Source organism: Carettochelys insculpta, chromosome 15 (assembly GCF_033958435.1).
Source record: "Carettochelys insculpta isolate YL-2023 chromosome 15, ASM3395843v1, whole genome shotgun sequence".
Lineage (NCBI taxonomy): Eukaryota > Metazoa > Chordata > Testudines > Carettochelyidae > Carettochelys > Carettochelys insculpta.
This window is the reverse complement of record NC_134151.1, coordinates 27,880,023-27,903,158: the sequence shown is the minus strand read 5'-3', so window position 1 is coordinate 27,903,158 and position 23,136 is coordinate 27,880,023. Positions and strand designations below refer to the sequence as shown.

The 23,136-nt window shown below is 41.4% G+C and overlaps 1 protein-coding gene across 3 annotated transcripts in view; it reads left to right on the top strand.

Moving 5' to 3' along the window:
- Nucleotides 1–452: 452 nt before the first annotated feature.
- The window catches only part of TRPC7 (transient receptor potential cation channel subfamily C member 7), a 139,944-nt gene continuing 117,260 nt past the window's right edge, over nt 453–23,136 (top strand). For 2 of the 3 annotated variants that reach the window (XM_075009566.1, XM_075009565.1), the window contains exon 1: nt 2,197–2,958. In XM_075009566.1, the coding sequence (XP_074865667.1) occupies nt 2,206–2,958 (753 nt within the window). In that variant the 5' untranslated portion in view covers nt 2,197–2,205. Of the gene's footprint in view, nt 517–2,179; nt 2,959–23,136 lie in introns of those variants that run through there. The other variant, XM_075009564.1, reaches the window with a different exon arrangement.

Here is a 23,136-nt window from a genome sequence, read left to right as displayed (position 1 = left end):
ATATGGATACAGCTGAGTTTCCAAGATCTTCTATTATAGAATAGATATTACTTTGCATTGTCCCTACTCTATCATAATTCAGTGTTCAGGTCAAACATCATTGTAATTAGCCTTTAAAATGAGAAGCGATATCTGAGATTTTCTTATTGAAAATATTCCAACTTAAGGAAATAATTTTCTATTTATGTCTCTGTATGTAAAAATGATAAAGTATAGCAACTGAAATATTGATCTCCGGTGTTCATGAGCAAGATTGGGGTCATAACTCATCAGCGGTTAAGGCTTCCATAAGTTATAATGCTGTCACCATAACTTTAATATTTTCTCCTCATCTTTCTCTGGAGTATTTGTAACTTGCTTATTTTTAGAGTAGTTTGTTTAGGTGGGAAGTTTTTATTTGAATAGTGTTCTGCTTTCCCATTAACTACTCTTGCTGTTGATGTTAGAATGGAGTGGAAAACCAGTGTTTGCTTTCAGTTACAGAGAGTGAGAAAAAGTGACTCTGCTCATCATTTTTGGTGAGTTACTAACGTATGTATGAAAGCAATTCTTAATCAAACTGTAACTTTCTCAGTCAAAACTCAAACCTAGGCCCTTTGCATATAGCTTTCGCCAGTCTCTGGGGTGAAAGGAAATAGCACAGAAGGATATAGGTCAGCACTTAGATAAGTTCATGAAGGATAGGTCCATCAGTGGCTGTTAGTCAATATGGTCAGGGGACACAACTCCATACTCTAGGGCTACATCTACACTAGAAGCATCTGTCTACAAAAGTTATTGTCAGAAGAGATGTTCCAACAAAACTTCTGTCAATGGATCTTGTCTACACATACAAGTGGATTGGTCTTTTGATCTGCTCTGTTGACAAAAGGGATACCTGGAGGATCTGTTTTTTTGTCCACAATGTAATGGCTGCATCTACATGGGGTGCTGCTGCTCATGTGCATAGTTGCATGTCTGTTTTTCATAGTTGTGCGAGATCACTGTCCCAGCAGAGGCTTGTGTTGTCACAAAACAAGCCACGTAGACAGGGTTCTGTCAGCTAAAACCCACCTTGTCGACATTTCTGAAAAAATGAGGAATAAGGGGTTGTCAACAAGGGGAGTTTTGGTCAACTGAACCCCATCGACATGGCTTCTTTTGTGATGACAGAAGCCTCTGCCAGGACAGTGATATTGCATGACTATGCTATGAGGCACATAACTATGCAAATGAGTAGTCATTTGCATTGTCAAATGCCTTCATTTGCATGACCCTGTCAACAGCAGCACCTCATGTAGACATAGCCATTGTGTGTAGACACTCCATGAGTTTTGTCTACAAAACCCCAGGTTTGTCTCTAAAACTCCCTAGTGTAGACATAGCCTAGGTGTCCCTAAATTTCTTCCTATTAGGAGCAAGGCTGGGGCAACAGGTGTTGGATCCTTTGTTAAAGTGCCCTGTTCTGTTCATGCCCTCTAAAGCAACTGGCTCTGGCCGCTGTTGGAAGGCAGAATAATGAGCTAGGTGGACCAATGTTGTGAGCCATAAGGATATTCTTGTGTTTTTTCTTTCTTTCTATCAACAGAATAACTAATTGTCCTCATTTGTGGAATGGGACATGACATCAGGCTTGATTCTTTGTTTTGTACGAAAAAAAATCCGAAAGAACAATACTAATTAAAAGAATAAATAGACCATTTTTAAAAGAAATAGGAGTCTGGAGAACGGACCAGCTCCTGCTAATACTGCTTCAAGCCTTCAAAACTTCTGACCTGCTTCCTACAGCTGACATTTCAAATAACAAAACTGACCCAACAAATTTCCTGCTATAAAAATGTTTTTCCAAATGTCAAACTCCCCACCAAGCAAACTGTTGCAGCAGATCCACATGCTGGGTGAGCAATATTCAGCCCTAGACCCCTGGCTGGCATGAAGGATGAATTGTGTGTTGCCAAGAAAGCATCACCACTTGCTTTTTGGTTTCATGTGCTTGTTACATCTTGGGTAAATTTTTCAAAGGCATCTAGGTGACTTAAGAGCCTACATTTTTGGCACTTGTTCAGTAACTTGCATTTCCAGCTAAAGCACATTCAATATGATGTTGTATAACAATGGAATATTTCCAACATTATATTCAAGTTACCTCAGATTAAAAATGACTGAGAGGATAATTAAGCTTCCTTCCTGTCTTTGTGCAGGTTGGGAAACAGCAACTCGAAAAACATGCATCGAAGGCACACAACCCTGCGGGAGAAAGGCCGGAGGCAGGCGATCCGGGGCCCTGCCTACATGTTTAATGAGAAGGGCACCAGTCTGACACCAGAGGAAGAACGCTTCCTGGATTCTGCAGAATATGGCAACATTCCCGTGGTGCGGAAAATGCTGGAGGAATCCAAAACTTTGAACTTCAATTGTGTTGATTATATGGGACAAAATGCCTTGCAGTTAGCAGTGGGGAATGAGCATTTGGAAGTGACTGAACTCCTTCTGAAAAAGGAGAACCTGGCGCGCGTTGGGGATGCACTACTGTTGGCCATCAGTAAGGGATATGTGCGCATTGTGGAAGCAATATTGAACCATCCAGCCTTTGCTCAAGGGCAGCGTCTCACGCTGAGCCCCCTTGAGCAGGAACTACGTGATGACGATTTTTATGCTTACGATGAAGATGGAACTCGGTTTTCTCATGACATCACCCCCATAATACTTGCTGCTCATTGCCAAGAGTATGAAATTGTTCATATCTTGCTTCTGAAAGGGGCTCGGATAGAAAGGCCCCATGACTACTTCTGCAAGTGCAACGAATGTGCTGAGAAGCAGAGGAAAGACTCTTTCAGTCACTCTCGATCGAGAATGAATGCCTACAAAGGATTAGCAAGTGCCGCTTATTTGTCTCTTTCCAGTGAAGACCCTGTTCTCACTGCTTTAGAGCTAAGTAATGAATTGGCAAGACTAGCCAACATTGAAACTGAATTTAAGGTAATTTGACCTAAAAGGTGCCTTCAAATAGATATGTTAATAGGGGCATTTATTTTACTTATGAAAAAGTGTTGGTCAGAAAAACAGGGTTCAGACAGAACATCCTAAAAACGCAAAGTAAAGAATCAAATTCTAGGTCAGCATCAGAGTAAGGGAAATCCTGGTCAGCACTTAGATCCCATTAGTGCTTCAATCAGCAATGTGAAGTATATGATGTGCCTTTGAGGAGGAAATAATGCTTCAAGTTCTCCTACTGTTAAAAAAAACCATAACTTTAACTGAGATTTTTTTCCCATTTCTGAAAGTGACAGTCTGCTAGAATCTAATTCGTGCTGTTTTACTCTGAAAGCCAGGCACTTGAAATTCAAGTATTTGCATATTAGATGATATACAGTGTTAGAGAGGAAAACTGGACAAAAATGATTCATGCCCTCTGTCTTCACTCACACCATAATCTATATATAAATAAGTGAAAGCAAAGCATCCATTTTAAGTCCTTACAAAAATATCATTATCTCCTACATTCCTACGTAGAATAGAATACATTTCAATAGAGCTGGACAAATCTTTTTCAATAAATGGTAAATTTGGTGTAATGCTAAGTATATTAAGCAATTACAGGTTGCACCTTTCTAGTCCAGCAATGTAGGGATGTGACCAGTGTTGAAGGAGAGAATTTGCTGCACCACAGGAGGTCAATATTGTCTAGCAGCATTACCAACACTTCACTTCTTACTAGTCTTTTACAAGATTTTTAGGGGTAAATCACAGCTAAATAACAGCACAGAACATCAAGAGCCGGGATTGGTGATTGTGAACAAACTTTATGGGACCATGGGAAACTTGACCACACTCGTAATAAATGGTTGTCTAGCTAACTAAAATCATGATATATTATAAATGTTGCCAGATGAGAGAGAGCCGAATTGGAGAGGTTCAACTTGTAGTAAGTTTTGTGGAACCAAACTTATGTGTGAATTTTGTTCAAAGTCATCCAATATTCTTGGTGGAAAAAAAAATCAGAAATGTTGAAAAGCAATGATGAAATTTTCCAAATGAACCGTTTAAATATTTTTGTTCTGAAACAACGTTATAGGAATGCCGTATTAATTGGAACGGATATTTCATTTTAGACATGGCAGTTTGGAACCAAGTTTGAAACATTTAGTCCAAAGCAAACAAAACATTTTTAGTAATTTGTTTGCTTGAGAAAAAACAAACAAAAATCAGTTTGGTGTCATACAAACCAAAATTTCCCCATAGTTTTCAGCATATTCACTGAAATTAAAAGTCCAATTATTAATTCATGTCTAATTTTGATTACAGAGATGTGAACATTTCATGCCTTGTATTCCTCTCTCTAGCCTAGTCCAAGGCTATGTCTAGATTACAGCAATTTGTCAACAGAAGTTTTTGTCAGAAGATATCTTCCAACAAAACTTCTGTCGATTAGATTTTGGCCAAATTGCTAAGTGGAACATGAGTGATTCACTCTGACAGAGCACCTGAACTGCCGGGCTGCTCTCTCAACAAAACTGCCACCCAGGTGTGCATGGTGTGCTGGAAGCCCTGTTGACAGGGGGCCCCTTGGAGTGTTCAGGCCAGCTTTCCGTCACCAGATCTCCATCGCCAGAGGTATTATGCTTCATGGGGCATGGGATGAGACTGTCAACAAAAGTGCTGTGCTCTGTTGATTTACTGTTGACAGAATGCCTTGGAAATCTGGATGCTCCCCAGGTTTTGTCGACAAAACTGGCATTTTGTTGACAACACCCTTGAGTGTAGACATCGCTCAACTCTTCACCTGCCAAGCTGCACCTGTTTTATCTTGTGCAGGCAGTGAGATATAGGTGAAAGGATACAGCAGTGCTGAATATTGGTGCAACACAAACTATCATTCAATGCATTTAAAATAGGTTAACTAGATATGGTTGGTAACATGCTATTTTTGAAATTCATAACTTGCACATTTTGAAAGCTAAGCTAATGTCACTTTCACCTTTTAACACATTGTAAGAGAGCCCCCAGCAACCCAATATTTACACATTACATACCTCACCACTCAGAACTTCATGGTGACAGAAAAGATGAAAGGTGGATTTTCCTGCTCCAAAAACAAAGCCTTCCTCTCTTCTTGTGCTGAAATTGAGCTAATTTGCCTATTAGCAATCTCAGTCAGTGATTCCCAAATAGAAATGGGTGTTTCCTTGCTCAGGGTGTTACTTTGGGAGCCCCAGATTCAATTGTATGCTCCCCTAGACTTTCCATGTGACTTTAGGCTATGGTGTGACAGAACTGTTCCCCACTCCACACTCCGAGTGCAGAAAGTGAGATTCTGTAAAATCTTGAATAACTACGTTGCCTGTAAAAGGCTTTTGCTTAAAAAGCTCCCCATGGTTACAAATTCCCTGATGCATGGGCGGGGGGGAAGAGTAGTTTGCTGCCACCACCCAAGTGGGAAAAGACCCCGCTATCCAGGAAGACACACTTGGGACATCTTCCTGTGGGGTACCCAAGCTCTTAACCTTCCCTCAGAGAGAGCTCAGACACAAAGAACTGTAATTTAGTAGCTGACCTTTCAGCTAAGGCATGGATATGTAGAGACCTGTCACAGGACACAGGAATCAAATCATTTGCTTAAAAACATAATTTATTCACAAAACAATAGGAAATAAATCATACTGGTTACAGCACAGAGAATTACTTCCCTGGGATTCATCTTAAAAATTACAGATTACAGGGGAAGGAATCAAACTGTTAACCAAAACCACTGAAAAAATTCAAAATAACCATAACCTGAATTCCTTTCTACTTACATATCTATGGCTGGTTTTGAGGCAGTCAGGAAGTTTCTTGGATTCATTTCAACTGCTTGAGCAAAACCATCTGAGTCCTCTGCCTCAGCCCCATAGACAAAAGAAGCCTCAAACTGCAATTGTTCTTAGTTCAAAAAAAGTTTCTCTCCCTCGCACCCCATTAGCTTTTCTGACTATCCCCTGCAGAGAGTCCTATTAACCCTTTTACAGGCATTCATTCATTCATGACACAGGCAAAAATAAATTAGTCATAAAAACTTAATTTCAGTGGCCCAGACACCAGTTTATGAAAGTTTTCTGACTTATGCCTAATGTGCAGCTGCAACTCTGGCTAGTAACATAAATGCAATAAAAGTCTAGGTTTTCAGTAAATTGGGGTAGGATGCCCACTAGGAATCCATTATTTTTTTTTTTAATTTGAAAAACCATTCAAGTGTTCAAATATCGTTTTCAGAATCCCTCACCAGACTTTCTCTGAATTAGAAGTGACATGAGTTATATATCTTTTCAAGAGTTGCCTTCTAAATTAACTAGAAATGTTATTAGGCTGGCAAGATGATTGATCCCCCTTGGAAAAGAAAATTAAGAGACAGATCCTGCAATCTTTTACCCATACAAATTAGAAATTGCAGCAGCTTATTCCACCACAACATTGTTAAATGTAAAAATGGGAGATTTGCATGTATGGGATCCAATCATGCAACACTTACGCATGGAAGTAGTTCGTACATAAGCAGTCCCAATAATTTCATTGAGACTGCCTACATGAGAAACAACTACAGAATCAAACTCCCAGTTAATAGCATTAGTATCTCTCTAATGTTCCATCTCCCATCCAGTAGCCAATGGCATGCTATTTCATTTAAATATCATCCACAGCCTTCAGCATTACCTGGCTGTCATCTCTGATAAATCTCTCATCTGTGTTTAACTGTAAATATGTTTTACTTCAACCCATGGTCTTGCTTAGAAAGATGTCATCCTTGGTTCTTACTCTAGACCAACTCTACCATGTGAAGGAATCCTTCTGAAGTTACGAACAAGGAGGAAATGATATCATGGAAATATCTGAGAACCAAAGACAGACAGGGATATAAGGTGTTCTAAAACTTTCCATCATCTCTACTCATTTATGTTTGAGTGTTATGGGCTTCCCATTCCTGTGTCTTTGTAGGAGGACCTCCATATCACACAGAAATATCTAGAAAACATTGCTGTTAATTTAGTCACATTTCCACAGTTTATAGCCTCTAGAGTCAGAACCATACTATACAGTTTATCACTTCTCAAATTCCCTGTTTTCACTCCTTTAATCTTGTAGGTGGGACACAGAATTAGGTAATACAGCTAACTTTAATTTTTTACAAAAGGCAACTTTGGGATTTATGAAGGAAGGTAACCAAAGTCTTCGCTGTTCATGATTGACATACTGTGAGTTTTGATTAATTGAAGACATTTTTAATTGTTGACTTTTTTAAAGGAGTCCTGAGACGCAAATAATGATAGCGACTCTGCAAAATGTAATGAAATCTGGCAAGCTAAGAACATTTCTACATCTTGATTTTTTTAAAGGAATTGGTACTCAGCTTTGGCCCGTTATTGCCCACATAAAACATGCTGTATTTGCTAATAATCTAACACCCATATTATTGCCCTCTGGATGATTATATTCATACAACCTCAATAGCACACTTCAGAACATAGCACAACAGCAGAACATACTTGACAGAAGATGGAAACATTATCTCCAACTACAGTGTGTGATTTAATTTATAAAGATGGTGGTAGGGAGATATTGAGCCATGAGGTTATTTTTCCTTGTTTTGAAGAAATTCGCAGCAGAATGTGATGATGAAGATGCTCCTGTAGTTGGCTCTTTTCACTAATCTTTCACTACTCTTGGATGTGTTAAATTTTATAGACAAATTTTAAAGTTGAAATAAGTGTTAGAGCATGAGTCAGCAACCTGCAGCTCCAGAGCAGTATACAGCTCTTTAAGGAGCCACTTGCAGCTCCAAGAGCTGCCACGGCTGACTCCCCTTGTGGCTCCAGAGTCTGCTGCCACTCAAACAAAAATCTAAATTCAGTTGCCCACTGTTGAACCAACTGAATTCAGGATTTCTCTTTAAGCGGCAGCAGCCAGAGCCACTCAGGGGTCATCTGCGGCAGGGAGCCTCAAAGATAGAGCCAGTTGGGCAGTTGAGCCGCATGGGCAAAAGTCTAAGACAGCAGTGGGGAGGGTGGCCAAGCCTGCCCTGCCAGAGACATGCAGCCTCTCTGAGAAGGAGAAGAGACAGTGGGGTGAGATGGCCACGGCCGTTACAGAACTGCCCATGCTGAAGCTATTTAAGCCTGTGGGCGAGTGGGGGGAGGTTGGGGTTCAGAGGGGTTAAGCCTAGGGGTGGGTTTGCAGAATGTGGAGGTAAAGCCTGCAGGTAGAGTGTGGATTTGAGGTCTGAGATGGGTAAAGCCTGGAGATGGGGGTAACTTAACTTTCTAACTGGTACAAATCATTGTATGTGCGCTGTTCTTAAAATAGCAGTGATAAAAAGTACTGTTTATTGTTATTCATTAAGGAATGTCTCATATTCACATGCATTGAAGCTCTTGAAGGATTAATTTTGTAACTGAATTAGAAAAAGTGGCTCTTCTCACTATTTTGGTTGCAGACCCCTCTGTTAGACCCATTAATTTTTTACAGGAATTTTTAATCGCTGTTACCTGTTAATTTATCTCTCAGTCTACCAGACTTACCTTAATTATTATATATAGTGGGACACAAAAATACATCAGATGACAATGTATGGCAGATCCACACTGTAGTCCACCACCTTTCTATGGTCTAGGAGAGCTCACACGTTTGAGAGGACAAACTCAGTCTATGGTAAGCCAAGGATGAAGTTATCTGATTCTTTGCTTTTTATATACCTTCCACTGTCAATATCAGGTGGATCATCTCCCTCAATGAACTCTACAGGTTTTTTAGTTTGGTTTGCTAGCAAGATCGGGACAACCTCTTATGCTTTTTTCGAGCTATCAAAAAAGGGTATCTGAAAAAAGTCTTGGAGGGAGCAGATTGAAACTGACAAAGGATCCAATAGTAATACACTGACGCTATATCTACACTAGATGGTTTTGTGGACAAAGCTGGTGTTTTGTCCACAAAACCTGGGGAGAGTCCACACTCAAAAGGTGTTCTGTTTATTATAACTTGACAGAACGTGGCACTTCTCAATAGAATCTGTCAACAAAAAAGCCCTGTAGAGCTCTGGGGAGCCCTCTGTCAGAAGACAGGGCTTCTAGGTCCCTGGACAGCCCTGTCTGCTGCACCTTCCAGTTGGCTGTTCTGCTGAGGGAGTGGCCAGGCACTCTGACCACTGTTGACAGAGCAGATCGACAGAGCAATCCACTTTCAAATGTGGCCATGATCTGTCAACAGATGTTTTGTTGGAAAGTACCTTCCGACAGCAAGATCCCATTCTGTTGCCAGATCACTGTAATATAGACATAGCCCTAGTGGCTCAGATGTTCAGCTGATGTAAATCAGTGTAGCTCCACTGAAATCAATGGAAGTATATGAGTTTACGGCAGCTGAGGCTCTTGGCCACTAATTAGAATGAATGCAAATAAGATGGATCCAGCATTGCTTCAGAAGATATTGCAAGTTTTTCTGCTGTGCAAAGCTTACTGATGAATAAGGCCTGAAAAAAATATGAGAGACAGCAGTATAAGAATATTGGACTGATACTTGGTTTCATGACCTTCCTTAGGCTTCTGCAGCTCCAGTGTCCTTGCAAAAGAAGCTCCCTTGTGAATGGTAAAGGGAAAGAAGGCTCTCTGAGATGCAGCTGTGTGGTTCTGAAACCATATTACTCAATAAAAAGTCAAAATATATGCAAGGAAAATGTGAAACTGGCTGTTGGAACTGAAAATTCTCATGTTTGCCTCTAGCTTGGAAAGGAAGAAATTATTACAAATGTGGATTTTTCTTTTCTTCTATTGAGATCCCATGCTAAAGGCAGGTGTCTTTTCAGAACAGTGCAGTCTTCTTAAATAGTATTCAAACTGAACTACAGGCTTCAGAGTCAGTAAATGGCCTTTGGGATAAAGATATCCCCATCCAAATCATTCCATCTGAGCAAACTGAATTACAGAATTGCAAAGGAGGATGAGAAAAGATCTCACCAATAGGCGTATTAAAATAAGATCTCAAGTCACATTGAAATGTTACTGTAGATATGGTCAAAGACACCACCTGGAACAAGTATCGTGAGTGCTCCTTGGTGGTTAATCCTGCCAGCATTGTCACGTCCTGTACTTCAGTTAACACAGGAGCACACTTTTCTTTCACTCTTCCTCCACTGGCATCCATTGCTGCTCTACTTGTTGCCCTGTATAGTTACACATCTTTGAAAAACAAGGGGACAAATATTCAGAAAGACCCAAATCCCAACTGAACTCACACCTGCTGTTTTGTGCCTGGAACAGTGTCTTGTGAGTTCACACATTTGCAGATGACTGACTACCTGCTATGTGGGCTCCAGTGACATTTGCAACAGCAATTCAAGTAATTAGACAGGGCCATATCCACAACCGGGGTAAATCAGTGTTAATATCAGTAGAGCCATTCCAATTTGTACCAGGTGGTCCCTAAATTCTCATGTTTATATTCACATTTAAATGCACCCACAGATCTCGCCAGTTATCAAATGCAAGTTCAAAATTGCAAGTGCAAGTATTACAGAACATTCTTCTGTGGTGTCTAGCCTAACAAGTCCAATAACAGTTCTATTCCCATACTTTTCTTTTTTTTTCCCCTCGCTAATCAGCTGTGTACTATTTAATTTTCTTAACATAATTGTAGAAAAACTTTTCAGAGGATTGATATTTGAAACTCCCTAGTATTACCAGGATTTTTTTTTTATATAAATGAAGAATCAGGGCCAAATTCTGCATTCTGCTGAGGCCCACTCTGCCGTCGACTTTGTGACCCTAAAGTCAGTGTTTCTGTGCCCAGTTAAGTCCCTGTTGCAACTTTTATGTGCCCACCCCTCATGCTCAGCATAGATGTTGGAAAGGGAGGATGGCAGGGGAAATCTGGCTGTTACATGGGACCCTTGAGGCTATTAACAATTGGCATAAATTTGAGCTGTCTCATGGCTGCTGTAAGTAATGCAGGTTGAACTAGCTCAGCATGGAGTGGGCCAAGGCTGAAGTTCCACAGAAGGCTTCTTTGCAGCCTTGCTCCTGAGAGCATGTGTGTGTTTATCAGCTGTAGCTGAAAACTTGGAAAGAGCAGTCTTCTGATGCAATTAACTTATAAACTTGGCATGGCTCTTTTGATTGTGATTTAAATGTAAGAGGCAATTAAAGCAGTTCTCTTGGCTTACTCGCCATCACAATGTAGGCCTATGGCACATAGTTTGTAATTCCTACACACAGAAGGAGGGCTCCTAACTTTGAAGCATATCAGTGGAAAAAGCATGGGTGTTTCAGTAATTTTCCCTAGTCACATTATTGAGCCACTTCTCTCTGTGATGCTACATTTCAGTGACTTTTTTTAAAAAAATCATTTTTGCACTACCACATTGTTGTTATTAACTTCTTGCGGCAGAAAATGATTGATGCAATAAGCTGATGCAGCTTACAAAGGATGCTCTTGAAAGGAGTGAGATAGGGAAAGAACTGTAATATGTAGTTTCAATATTTTTAAAGTTAACTTAGAGCTGGTGAAGATCCCAGGGTCATAACCCTGTGAGATGAATTTCTTTGTTTACTCACAAAATTGTTACAACCTGGGTAGCAGCAATTAAAAGTGCCCTCCGTAACTCCACTGCTTTTACTTATGTTCCTCAGCTGAGCCCTAGAGGAAACACTGGCTGGGAAAGATATCTCGGTTCAGTTGCCATGCTCAGCCAGTACTCAAGAAAGGCAACAGAAGTAACCTGTTAGTGTTAGCTGTGATACTACAGGTTGAATGTCTCTAGTCTGGCGCCTTCAGGTCCAGACCTGTGCTGAATAAGAGAATTTGCTGGACCACGGGAAGTCAATATTGTCTAGAAGTATTAACAACACTTTCACTGCCTACTGGGCTGTTAGGAGACATTTAGGGATTAATTAAGGCCAAATAACAGCACAGAACACTGAAAGCCAGCACTGGTGGCTGGAAGCAGATTTTACGGGACCTCGGAAAAATTGGCCACACCATGATAAATGGTTGTCTGGCGAACTAAAATCATACCAGATTATGAATATTTACAGCTGAGAGAGTGGCCGATTAAAGAGGTTCAGCTTGTAGCCTGAATGCTGTTCTGTGGTATCTGTCAACTATCAACTGGTCTGACATGACCTCTTTGAAGGAATATGGCCCAGTGGGAAAGGGTGATACCTTTGGACATGGGAAGCCACTAGGCTGCTCAGCCACTGCCTGGCTGTATTGCAAGGCCATAGATGTACCTAACAGGGACTGATCAAATTAAATTGTACATAATCTTTTAGAAAGTTTAACTGGTCAAATAGAAAACACTGCCTACTTTTCATTTAGAAACCTGTGAGAAAGTATAAAATGTAAAACCCCTCCAAAAGTCAAATGATTTGAACTGTTGTTAAAAGTTTGAAAAACATCATTGATTACAGAAGCTGTGCTCTGTAGCCATGACTGGCACTGTTTTGATGTGAACACAGTTGCGGGGGGGTGGGACAAAGAGAACTGAACTAAACAAAGGGTATCAAAAAGTAATGAAGGACCATTTTGGTGAGGATGGAGGAAAGTGGGTGCTACCAAATGAAGACAGCAGGGTGGCATTTGAAAGACCGGTGTGAGAGCATTTTTAATGGAGAGCTATTTGGCAGTGTCGCTGCATTGGGAAAGCGTATCATTGTAACCTAGTCATCTGCTTGTTCCCACGCTGAATGAAATGACACTTGGTAAAGAAAATGCTGGGGAGGGTCTTAGCTTGAAAACCTCTATTTCTCTGTTGCCATGGAGGGAACAACCTATTGCAGCACTAGTACAGTCAGTGACATGAGAGCACACAGGTCGTACCTTGCATCTCTTTGCGTGGGGGAGAGAGGGTGGCTCTCTCCAGGGCACTGTGGGAGGGGAGGCAGGGTTGGGAAAGAGGTGGGGGCTGATGAGGTGCTAGTTAGGGATAGCTGTATAGAAGTGCGACACCCTGCTTCTAGGGTTAAGGAGAATGGTTTCTTCTTTGGATTGCGTTCCCTACAAAAGCTTTTAGCTCAGATGAGAGCTAGTGTGAGTACATGTACAGGACACAGGGACCACACTCAGCTCCTAGTGCAGACATAACCTTAGTTATTGAAGCCTAACCTAGAGCACTGGCAGAGCAGTTGCAATTTATCATGCCCAGGTTTCAAAGTGCTGATCTAAAATAGTTCCTTACTTGGCATTTTTGCAGGTAGGATTTGCGGTTGAGATTTTCAAAGACAACTGGGGGATTTAGCTACAGACGTCAGTGATGTCAGGTAAATGCCCTAGGCCTGTTTGACTAGCTGAACCCACATGTACAGGTGTGGCAAAAACTTTTGAACATGTGGATGGGTTCTTGTTCAATTTCCAATAAAGTGAATGGAACGTCTCATATTGGCTTTAGTAGCCATGGGGCCAGGGCTGACCATGAAATTCTCTTCCTGTTTTCTGTTTTATAGACTAACCAGAGATGGAACCATGCACAGCTGCAAAGCGGGTAGTAGAGTGGTTACTTGCAGAGAAGGAGGGGGGTTCCAGGGAAGGCCCCTGCACTGCTGGAAGGGAAAAGGTGCAAGAAACTGCATCCTAAACCTCCCTACAGGAGGGGCCATGTGCTGCCCCTGCCCAGACCCCCTGTCTGCCCCATCCCACCGCCTAATGAGCACTGACCTGCGGAGCCACAGCCCAGGATCCCTGATGCCTCTTCCCCCAGTCCTTGCTTTTGTGCTGCCTGCCTCTTCCTGGCATGACCCTGCCCCCTCCTCGCTCATCTATGCCCCCCACCCCCACCTATATGTTGTTCTGATACAAGTAAAATCCAGATCACAGATTGGGGATTGGATGAGGAGTTGAGCCTGGCAAATGCAGATTGGATGTGGATCCACATTTTTATATTCACACAAGGCTCTAATCATAGACAAAGATTAAAAGTGAACTAGCTTTGGGAGCAAGAAGACGGCAGCAGTCTTCAAAATTAAAGCTCCTGTTGCTTTCTATAACAGTTCATTTTAAGCAAGCAGCACCAGTCTGGATTAAAAATTGATTGGACTTGTGGATATTTTTCCCTTACAGATAATCGGAACAAAGAGTGTTTATAATCCATAGATAAATATGTAGAAATCTGTTTTCCACTCCTGTGGCCCACAAAATGGAGAACAGAACCCTTCAGAGAAATTGTGAACTGGTAAGATTCCTGGAGTTACTTAATTAAATCACAGTGTGCTTCAGGAGCATTTTACGTGGCAGACAGAGGGCGTAAAAAGGTGAGTATTGTTTTCTCAATGGGCTAGAGCATGAAAAATAACTAGTTATAGAATTCAATTATCAGTACATCTGGGAACTTTATAATTATACCATAAAGCAGTTTTAGAAAGAGAAGTTAATTACTTTTGAATATAAAATATTAAGGGTTAGTTTGTTACCTGGACTATGTATGCAAACAAGCAAGTGAGGAAGAATAAGAAAATCTCTCCTCCCCCGTCCTCTTACACTGCTGTGTTCAGAATCTACAATTCATGTCTCTTGGCTGAATTAATATGGATTTGGCTATTCTCTCCCCCGAACAGTTGGATTGGAAGGGGCAAAGAATGGGCATAGGCTTGCCTCCACTGTTCTGCAGCCTCTTCCTCACCCTTGCCCCCTACATACAGACCTTGCCTAGAGTACCTATGTCAGCACAGAGTGAGAGGTACAGGAGGTAATCTCTTGCTGGTAGTGGCCAACAGTAAGCGTATCCTTGCAAGTAAACTGAGCTGAGAGGAAACCTTGGGTCCCTAGTTCCTTCCCTGTAATGGTCCTTGAGCTGAGCACCTGTGTGCAGCTGCTTTTATAGTTTGCTTCCTTGTCACAAAATCCAGCCCTAGAAAATTTAAGCTTTTACTCATCTTTGTCCCTTCCCTCAGAACTGCACTATGGTAACATCCAATATATTGTCAAGCAGAACTGAGCCAGTGGCACGAAGTGGTTTCTGCAGCTTTTCCATTGAATTTGGAAATACATCTAGGTCAGAGTGTTTTTGAAATCCTTTTGTATCGTATTTTGCAAATATTCAGAGCATTTTATGTAGTCTTCGGTAATGTATTTCAACATTTTTCATTCAGTAATTGGTTCACTATATTGACAGCCAGCTCTGACGATAACCAAATGATATTTAGGAAATCAAATATTTGATGGATACCACTGAAAGCCCAGAGGATAATGGGCTAAGTTGGTAGCAAGTGTAAATGGCCTATAAATTCACCAACACCGATTCAACCCATCTGTGAGGATCTGGCCTATCTGATTCAGTGAATACTTTGGGGTATACATGCCCTACGTCATTATTGTATATAGTCCCTAATTGTGTGTTTTGTATTGTTCTGTTCCCCATTTTCATATTCAAACTCAATGTTGTTGTGCTTTATGAGAGAAGAAAAATGCAGGCTCTTTGTGACATATTAAGCACCTTATCAAAGACCAGTTTAATTGTTTTAGGCAGTGTCAGATAAATAGTGTCTGAAATTGTATTGTTCTTCTGTACAACAGAGTAATAAGCATTATTTCATCCCTATGGTTAAGCATGAAAGAACAGAACCTGTCCTTGTCCAAGGGGTTGTTTCTGCTGTAGCCTTCACATCTCTCCTTATTTCCCTCAAATCTAGGCCAGTCTTGTTCTGTCTCTCTTTGCTCACTTACTTGTTGTGTCTGTTATTGAAAATTTCCAGTTCAGAGCTCAGGATTCTGAGCATCATTCAAATTAGGTCCTGAAAACGCCGCTTTTCTGGCTGGAGGAGAAGCTGCTCTTTTTTAAAGCATTATACTATGCACTATGTGCTAATGAGTCAATTTGGTCTTGTGTCTCCACTGTCCACCAGTCGAATTACCCACTTGTGGGAAGAAAAAGAACGCCTAAACATATAAATCCATCATTAATGCACTCCAGGACCTTCTTTGTAATCATGCAATTATTTAAATACTGCTCAGGTAGTCCTAAATCAAAACTCGGTGTTATTTTTAAACCTGGTTCCCATGCAGTGGTGAATCCCAAGAGAAGAAAAAAGCTTATGCACCACATACTTTTAGTCTGCATTGTTAGAACCTATTTAGAATGGTGGAGTAGTAATGATAGCATATGCACAGAGGTCTTCTTTTGTCGTGGAAGCAGCCGAAATGGGTGATTAATGTACAATAGTTGTTTGCATTCTAATCTCCTAGGATGGATCTGATCTTTTCCCAGTCTGGCATTTGCAAAAGAGCATGGGGTGCTTTTTGTTTGTTTGCTGGTGTGTCTCTGCTTGTTTTTAAAATGTTTTGGACAAACTTGTTCACCCATTTTTTTAAAGCAATGGGATTTCTTCTCCATTGTTTGACAGTTGGGGTAATCCTATAGACCTGGGTTTAAATTCTGCTAGATCAGGATGCTAGCCTTTCATACATGGGCTAAATGTGCACTTGGAGGTAGGGTTTTCACTGCCAGTTCAAGTAGACCTATTTGTGCTAATTCTAGCCACAGAAGAACGGGCAGTGAAGAGCAGTGTCATAGGGTAGCATCCCAAGTACACCCCAGTGTTCCCTCTAATTTTTCCATCCATTGGTGGACTAAATTTTGTTATGTGCACCAAGTAATGTACAGCTGTGCACCACAATAGAAACATGCTGCCAGCTGTGGCCAGCTGTGAGAGCTCTTCTAATCAGCTGGATGGCACCTGAGTATCTATTGGGTGGCCGCCCAAGTGCTCAGCTTACAGGGAATACTGATACACACCAGGTATGGAAAAATTTGTATTCAGGGCAACTAGCTTGTGCTGTTGGCTCACTGCTTCCTGTGTTACCACAGCTACACTTCTGTTTTTAGAGCAATGAGAGCTAGTGTGATTATGTCAACCGATGGTAGGAGCTACAGTCCAAGATGTAGTCTCAGCTGTGCTTCCTCTCAAGTGGAAGCAAGAATGCAAGGTTAATAGGGAGGAGCACAGAGCCCCAGCAAAGTGCAAGATGGATCTCTTACTAGCAAAACTCCTTATAACGTTCTTAGAACAATTTTAGCCCTGAAATTACTAGTGCTGAAGTTGCAGATTGGCCCAGAAGCTGCCCTTATGGGCAGAAATGCCTTTGAGTTCTCTCGGGAAATTTTTATTGCATTTGGTTTTCCCAGTGCACCCTGGGCAGACACCGTTTTTCTCACAGAAATGAGCGCACGTATCATGGCTGTGAGCTGAGCAGTAAAATATTTCCTGAAGGTGAAAGCAGGACAAGAGATTATTGCCCTGGAAAGCTTTACACATTCCAGAGCTGCAAGTCCTTTCTGGCCTTCAGATCTTTGCATCTATGCAGTAGTTAACGTTTGCAGAGAACACTGAAGAACTCCAGGCACTCACTGTTGTCTGTTCTGTGGCTAAATCTTTTCTCTCTGCATCAATTTGGCACATTTAAAAATTAAAGTATTTTTAAATCTTCTTTAGCAGCTGCCTCTCAAGACCTGCAGAATATCTTAGAAGTGAAGCCAAATTTTTGGAAGGTGCCACTTAGTTAAAAATGGGGTTTTATGTCAGAAAGTATCATCACTGCCACATATACCCAGAACATGACAATCCATTTAGTCAAGGCTATCTGTGTTCAGATGGGTTGGGGAAGCTGGCATAAACGCAAGCTGTGCTAATGGAGCTTCATAAGTCAGCCACTTATAGTCCTGGTAAACTATACGCTGATAGCTATAATTCACAAACGATGTAGCTGCACCGCTGACGCTACTAACGGCAGCTGTGGGGAAGGAGATCATTCCTATGCACTGTCACCTAGTCCTGATCTGTGGGAGGTTAAATGACATTGTGGTAAAAACTCATGACTAGAACATATCAAAACTTTTGTGATGGAGCTTTCTTCTCTTGGAAAGTGCTGTTGAAATCAAAACCTTCAGTGGGAACATTTCAATTTCTGCAGAATTTGGTTGATGAAAAATGAGTGAATAAACACCGGAATGGAACACTGAATTTCCATTGTGAAGTCACTCATTCTGAAAAGTATGTTCTACACGTAAGTGACGCAGAACAAAATGTTTTCATTTGTCAAAACAGAAGCTTTCGGTTGACACCAAATGAGAGTTTTGTGGAGAGTTTTTTTCAAAAAAATTCATTTCTGGTAAATTTTTATTTTTTTTCTTTTTAGTTAGGAACTAAGACAGAGTTTGAAACATTGGAATTTCCCACACAACTGGAATTCCAAACCAAAACCAGCTCTGCTCCTGACAGCTACAATTTCCTCACATGCTACCACCGATGGAGAACTTGGGAGCTGATTTTCTTAGTGTAGAAGCAGCCTTTGTATCATGGAATATTTATTAACTTCACAACTCACCCACTAGTTTTTCTGCTTATTCCTAATGGTGAGACAGTTAGAATTTCTTCTGTGCCACTTATTATTATTGTATTTATCTCACAGTAGTGCACAAATGTGCCAATCAGAGATCAGGGCCCCAGTCATAGGCATATATGCATGACAAAAAGATTGTTTGATTCCCTTTCTGCTCTAAGTATATGCTGAGACAACAGGTGGATACCACAAACAAGTATGTAAATATGAAGTAGCAATGGGGATCAGCAGAACAAGCACAAGTCTTGGCATCAATGGGGCCGACAGCTTTGGTAGGCTCCCAGGCACGGTGGGGTGCGGGGCCTGGCCTCAGGCCTGGAGCGTGGCACTGTCCTCCCACACAGGCAGCATGGGTGCGGCACTCTGGCAATGGTTTAAAGGGCCTGGGACTCCAGACACTGCTACTGCTGAGTAACGGCGGTGGCAGCCAGAAACCCTGGGCCCCTTTGACTTGCCGGCCCCACCCATCAGCAGGGTTCCTTGTATATCAGGTGCTTTACTATTCTTGAGCATTTTGCAGGCATCAGATGATGGGGAGTTTTAAGGGGGCATAGACCATTTGCAGCTAAATCCCCCAAATTTAGGGCTTCTGTCTACTACATATTTGAAAGTGTCTGTCCATCTAGCTATCTGTTTGTTCAAGAACTTCTAAATGTTAAGAACTAGTGCCATCAAATTTAGTATGCAGCTTCCTCTTATAATAACTTAAAGCAAGGTCAGCATTTGATTGTGCCAGGACATTGGACTGGTCCTGGAATGGGACTGTTTCTCATAAAATGTGAAGGGAGGACTTCTACTAGCAGGAACATGTATACTGGATAATGACCATGGGATGGGAACTGGGGCAGCTGTAACCCCCTTGGGGCAGCAAGTGTGGAAAAAGGGACAGCTGTCAATTATATATTTCAGATATTTTGTTTGTCTGTCTGTCTGTCTTTCCCCTAACTGAGGGACCTGCGCTCCCCCTCCAGAAGTGCCTGGTGCAGCAGCTGTAGACAGGTGTGTCTCACCTGGCACCAAGCTACTGTGGCAAGATAGAGTTTGTCCACCCCCTCCCCCCTCCCACTGAGGCAGCCTGCATACTGACCCCTCCTCCCAAGCCCACCCCAGAGCAATGAATTAAATGGAGAAAAACAAAAATTATTTGAGTTAAAGAGCTGAGCAATTTATCTTCTAGTTAATAAAATAAAAGCTGAATATGGAACAGTAGCTCTTTCAGCTGTGTTATAAGGGAGCAAAAATTTAGTCAGGGTACAAAACTACTCACTCAACAGCTATTGTCTGATTGGTTTTTAACTCTAACCCTCACTCCCAAAAATAAATGAAAATGGTGTATGCCCATGGGAAGGGTCTGAAGGCACAGAATGCAGCACAGGCCAAGGGAGGAGTAGCTCTGCTGGGAGAGGGGAGACTGGAGAGGACGCACTCCTTGTTTTCATCCCTTCTCGTGCAGGGCAAGCCAGAGTTTCTTCCTGCCGTACAACTGTGAACAAACCCATCTCAGACCTGAGTGACCACAGACATTTATCTTGATGGATTTTTTTTCCCATACATAAGAGTAAGTGGCAAAGCCTGTAGTTGATTGGTTAGGAACTGAACTGCTTGGACGATTATTTATAGTTACCACTACACCACCAATGCCTTAATAAATACACTAAGGCTGAGTCTATACTACCCCTCCCTTTCAGAAGGGGCATGTAAATGTAGCTTTTTGGTCATTTGCTTATTCTGTGCATCATTTACATGCCGGTGGCCACTTGCCATTCTGGAAGAGCTGCTTGCGAAATGCAAAACAGCTGTGTAGATGGGGTCCCTTCAAAAGGAAGCCCTGCTTTCGAAAGACCCTTCTTCCTAATTTTTTTCAGGAAGAAGGGTGCTTTTGAAAGCAGGGATTCCTCTTGAAGGGACCATGTCTACATGGCTGTTTGTGTTTCAAAAGCAGCCCCCTTCAGAAGTGAGTGCCTGGGAGAGTATGCAAATAGAGCTCAAGTTATTTAAATCCATGCTTCATTTGCATTTTCAGTTGGCTGCATTTACATGCATTTAGCGGGGAGGCAGCCTGAGGGTTACCAATTTTGAAATATCTCAACCACTATTTTGAATTTATTTTGAAATAACTATGCTGTGTAGACATACCCTAAGACCTTCACATTTCAAGAACCTGTTTGTTAAAGCTTACAAAATGAATTATCACTTCACTGGAAAGCCAGTAATTTTCCATTTCATACTCACTTTTCTCTGCTTTGCCATAGTGCTCTCACAATGTCCATAGAGATTTGTAACTCTGAGTTTGAATAGCTTTTTAAAAATTCATTTATTTGGCGGAAAGTTTGTATCATAGATTTATAACAAAAAACCTGGAGACCTGGGAGTTTGGTTGGAAATGGGACGGATCATGGGCTATAATAGCAGGTAAAAAATGCAGAACTGGGAAGCAAAAGCAAATCAATATCTTAGCTGCATATATACAAACGCAAAAAAGTATGAGTAAGAAGCAGGAAGAACTTGAAGGTCTAATACATAAATACAACTGTGACATAACTGATATTACAGAGACTTGGTGGGATGATACATATGATTGGAATATTGGTATAGAAAGTTACAGCTTACTCAGGAAGGATAGGCAGCGTGAAAAGGGAGAACATGTTGCCTTATATATTAAAAATGTGCACACCTAAACCGAGGTGAAGATGGATGCAGGAGACAGAGAAATTGAGAGACTTTTGGTTAGGTTAAAAGGGGTAAAAAACAAGGGTGATGTCAAGTTAGGGGTCTACTACTACCTAGCCAGGTAGAATAGATGGGTGAGGTTTTTTTTCTAAGCAACTAACAAAATCATCCAAAGTGCAGGATTTGGTGGTGATGGGGGATTCCCTGACGTATGTTGGGAAACTAGCACAGTGAGGTACAGACTATCCAGAAAGTTGTTGGACTGCAGTGGCAACAATGTTTTGTTTCAGAAGGTGAAAAAAGCTACTGAGGGAAAGCAGGTCTAGATTTGATTTTAACAGATAAGGAAGAAATGGCAGAGAATTCAAAAGTAGAAGGCAGCTTGGGAGAAAGTGACCATGAAGTCATAGAGTTCATGGTTCTAAGAAATGGTGAAAGGGAGAACAGCAAAATAGAGACAATGGATTTCAGGAAGGCAGATTTTGGTAAACTTGGAGAGCTGGTAGGTATGGTCCTATGGGAAGCAAGACTAAGAGGAAAAACAACTGAAGAGAGTTGGCAGTTTTTCGAAGGGATGTTATTAAAGGCCCAAAAGCAAGCTATACTGCTGTGTAGGAAGGATAAAAAGTATGGTAAAAGACTGCCTTAGCTTAGCCAGGAGATCTTGCATGATCTCAAAATCAAAAAGGAGTCATAAAAAGTGGAAATCAGGAGAAATTACAAAGGATGAATATAAGCAAACAATACATGTATGCAGGGGCAAGATTAGAAAGGCAAAGGCACAAAATGAGCTCAAACTAGCTAGACACATAAAGGGGAACAAGAAGATATTCTACAAATATATTAGAAGCAACAGGAAGACCAAGGCCAGCGTAGGTCCACTGCTCAGTGAGGAGGGAGAAACAATATCAGGAAACTTGGAAAGGCAGAGGTGTTTAATAACTTCTTTGTTTCAGTCTTCAGCAAGAAGTCTGATGCAGAAATGCCTAACAGGGTGAATGCTAGTGAGAAAGGGATAGGTTTAGTGGATAAAATAAAAATAAGAAATATAGTGAAAAATTGCTTAGAAAAATTAAATGTCTGTAAGTCACCAGGACCTGATGAAATGCATCCTAGGGTACTCAAGAAGTTTTGATAGAGGAGGTATTGGAACCTTTAGCTATCATCTTTGAAAAGTCCTGGAAGTCAGGAGAGATTCCAGAAGACTGGAAAAGGGCAAATATAGTTCCCATCTATAAAAAGGGAAAAAAAGAACAACCCAGGAAACTACAGACCAGCCAGTCTAACTTCTGTGCCAGGAAAGATAATGGAGCAAGGAATTAAGGAATTCATCAGCAAACATCTGAAAGAAAATAAGGTGACAGGTAACAGCTACCATGGATTTATGATGAACAAATCATGCCAGACCAATCTGATAGCTTTCTTTGGCAGGATAACAAGTCTTGTGGATAAGGAAGAAGTGGTGGATATGGTATACCTAGACTTTAGGAAGGCATTTGATACAGTCTTGCATGTTCTTATCAATAAACTAAGCAAATACAACTTAGATGGGACTACTATAAGGTGGGTGCATAACTGGCTACTCATTCTCAGGCTGCTTCTACACTCACCCCCTCCTGTAGGCGGGGACATGCTAATGAGGCTGTTTGAAGCAGGCTAATGAGGTGCTGACATGCATATTCAGTGCCTTCTTAGCATAATAGCAGCAGCATGAATTTCAAAGTGCAGACTTCGAAATGCAGATTCTCAGTGTAGATGCGGGCAGCTTTGAAATAAGCTCCCCACTTTGACATTCCCTTACTCCCACAAAACTAATTGGGAGGAAGAGAATGTCAAAGTGGGGTGCTTATTTCAAAGTTGCCTGCATCTACACTGCCAGTCTGCATTTCAACACCTCCGCTTCGAAAGTCATGTGGCTGCCATTATGCTAATGAGGGGTTGACTATGCATGTCAGCCCCTCACGAGCATGCTTTGAACTGCCTCATTGGGGGGCAAGTGTAGAAGCAGCCTCAGAGAGTAGTTATTAATGGTTTGCAGTCATCCTGGAAGGACAAAAGTGGGGTTCCACAGGGGTCTGTTTTGTGACCAGTTCTGTTCAATATCTTCATCAGTGATTTAGATATTGGCATAGAGAG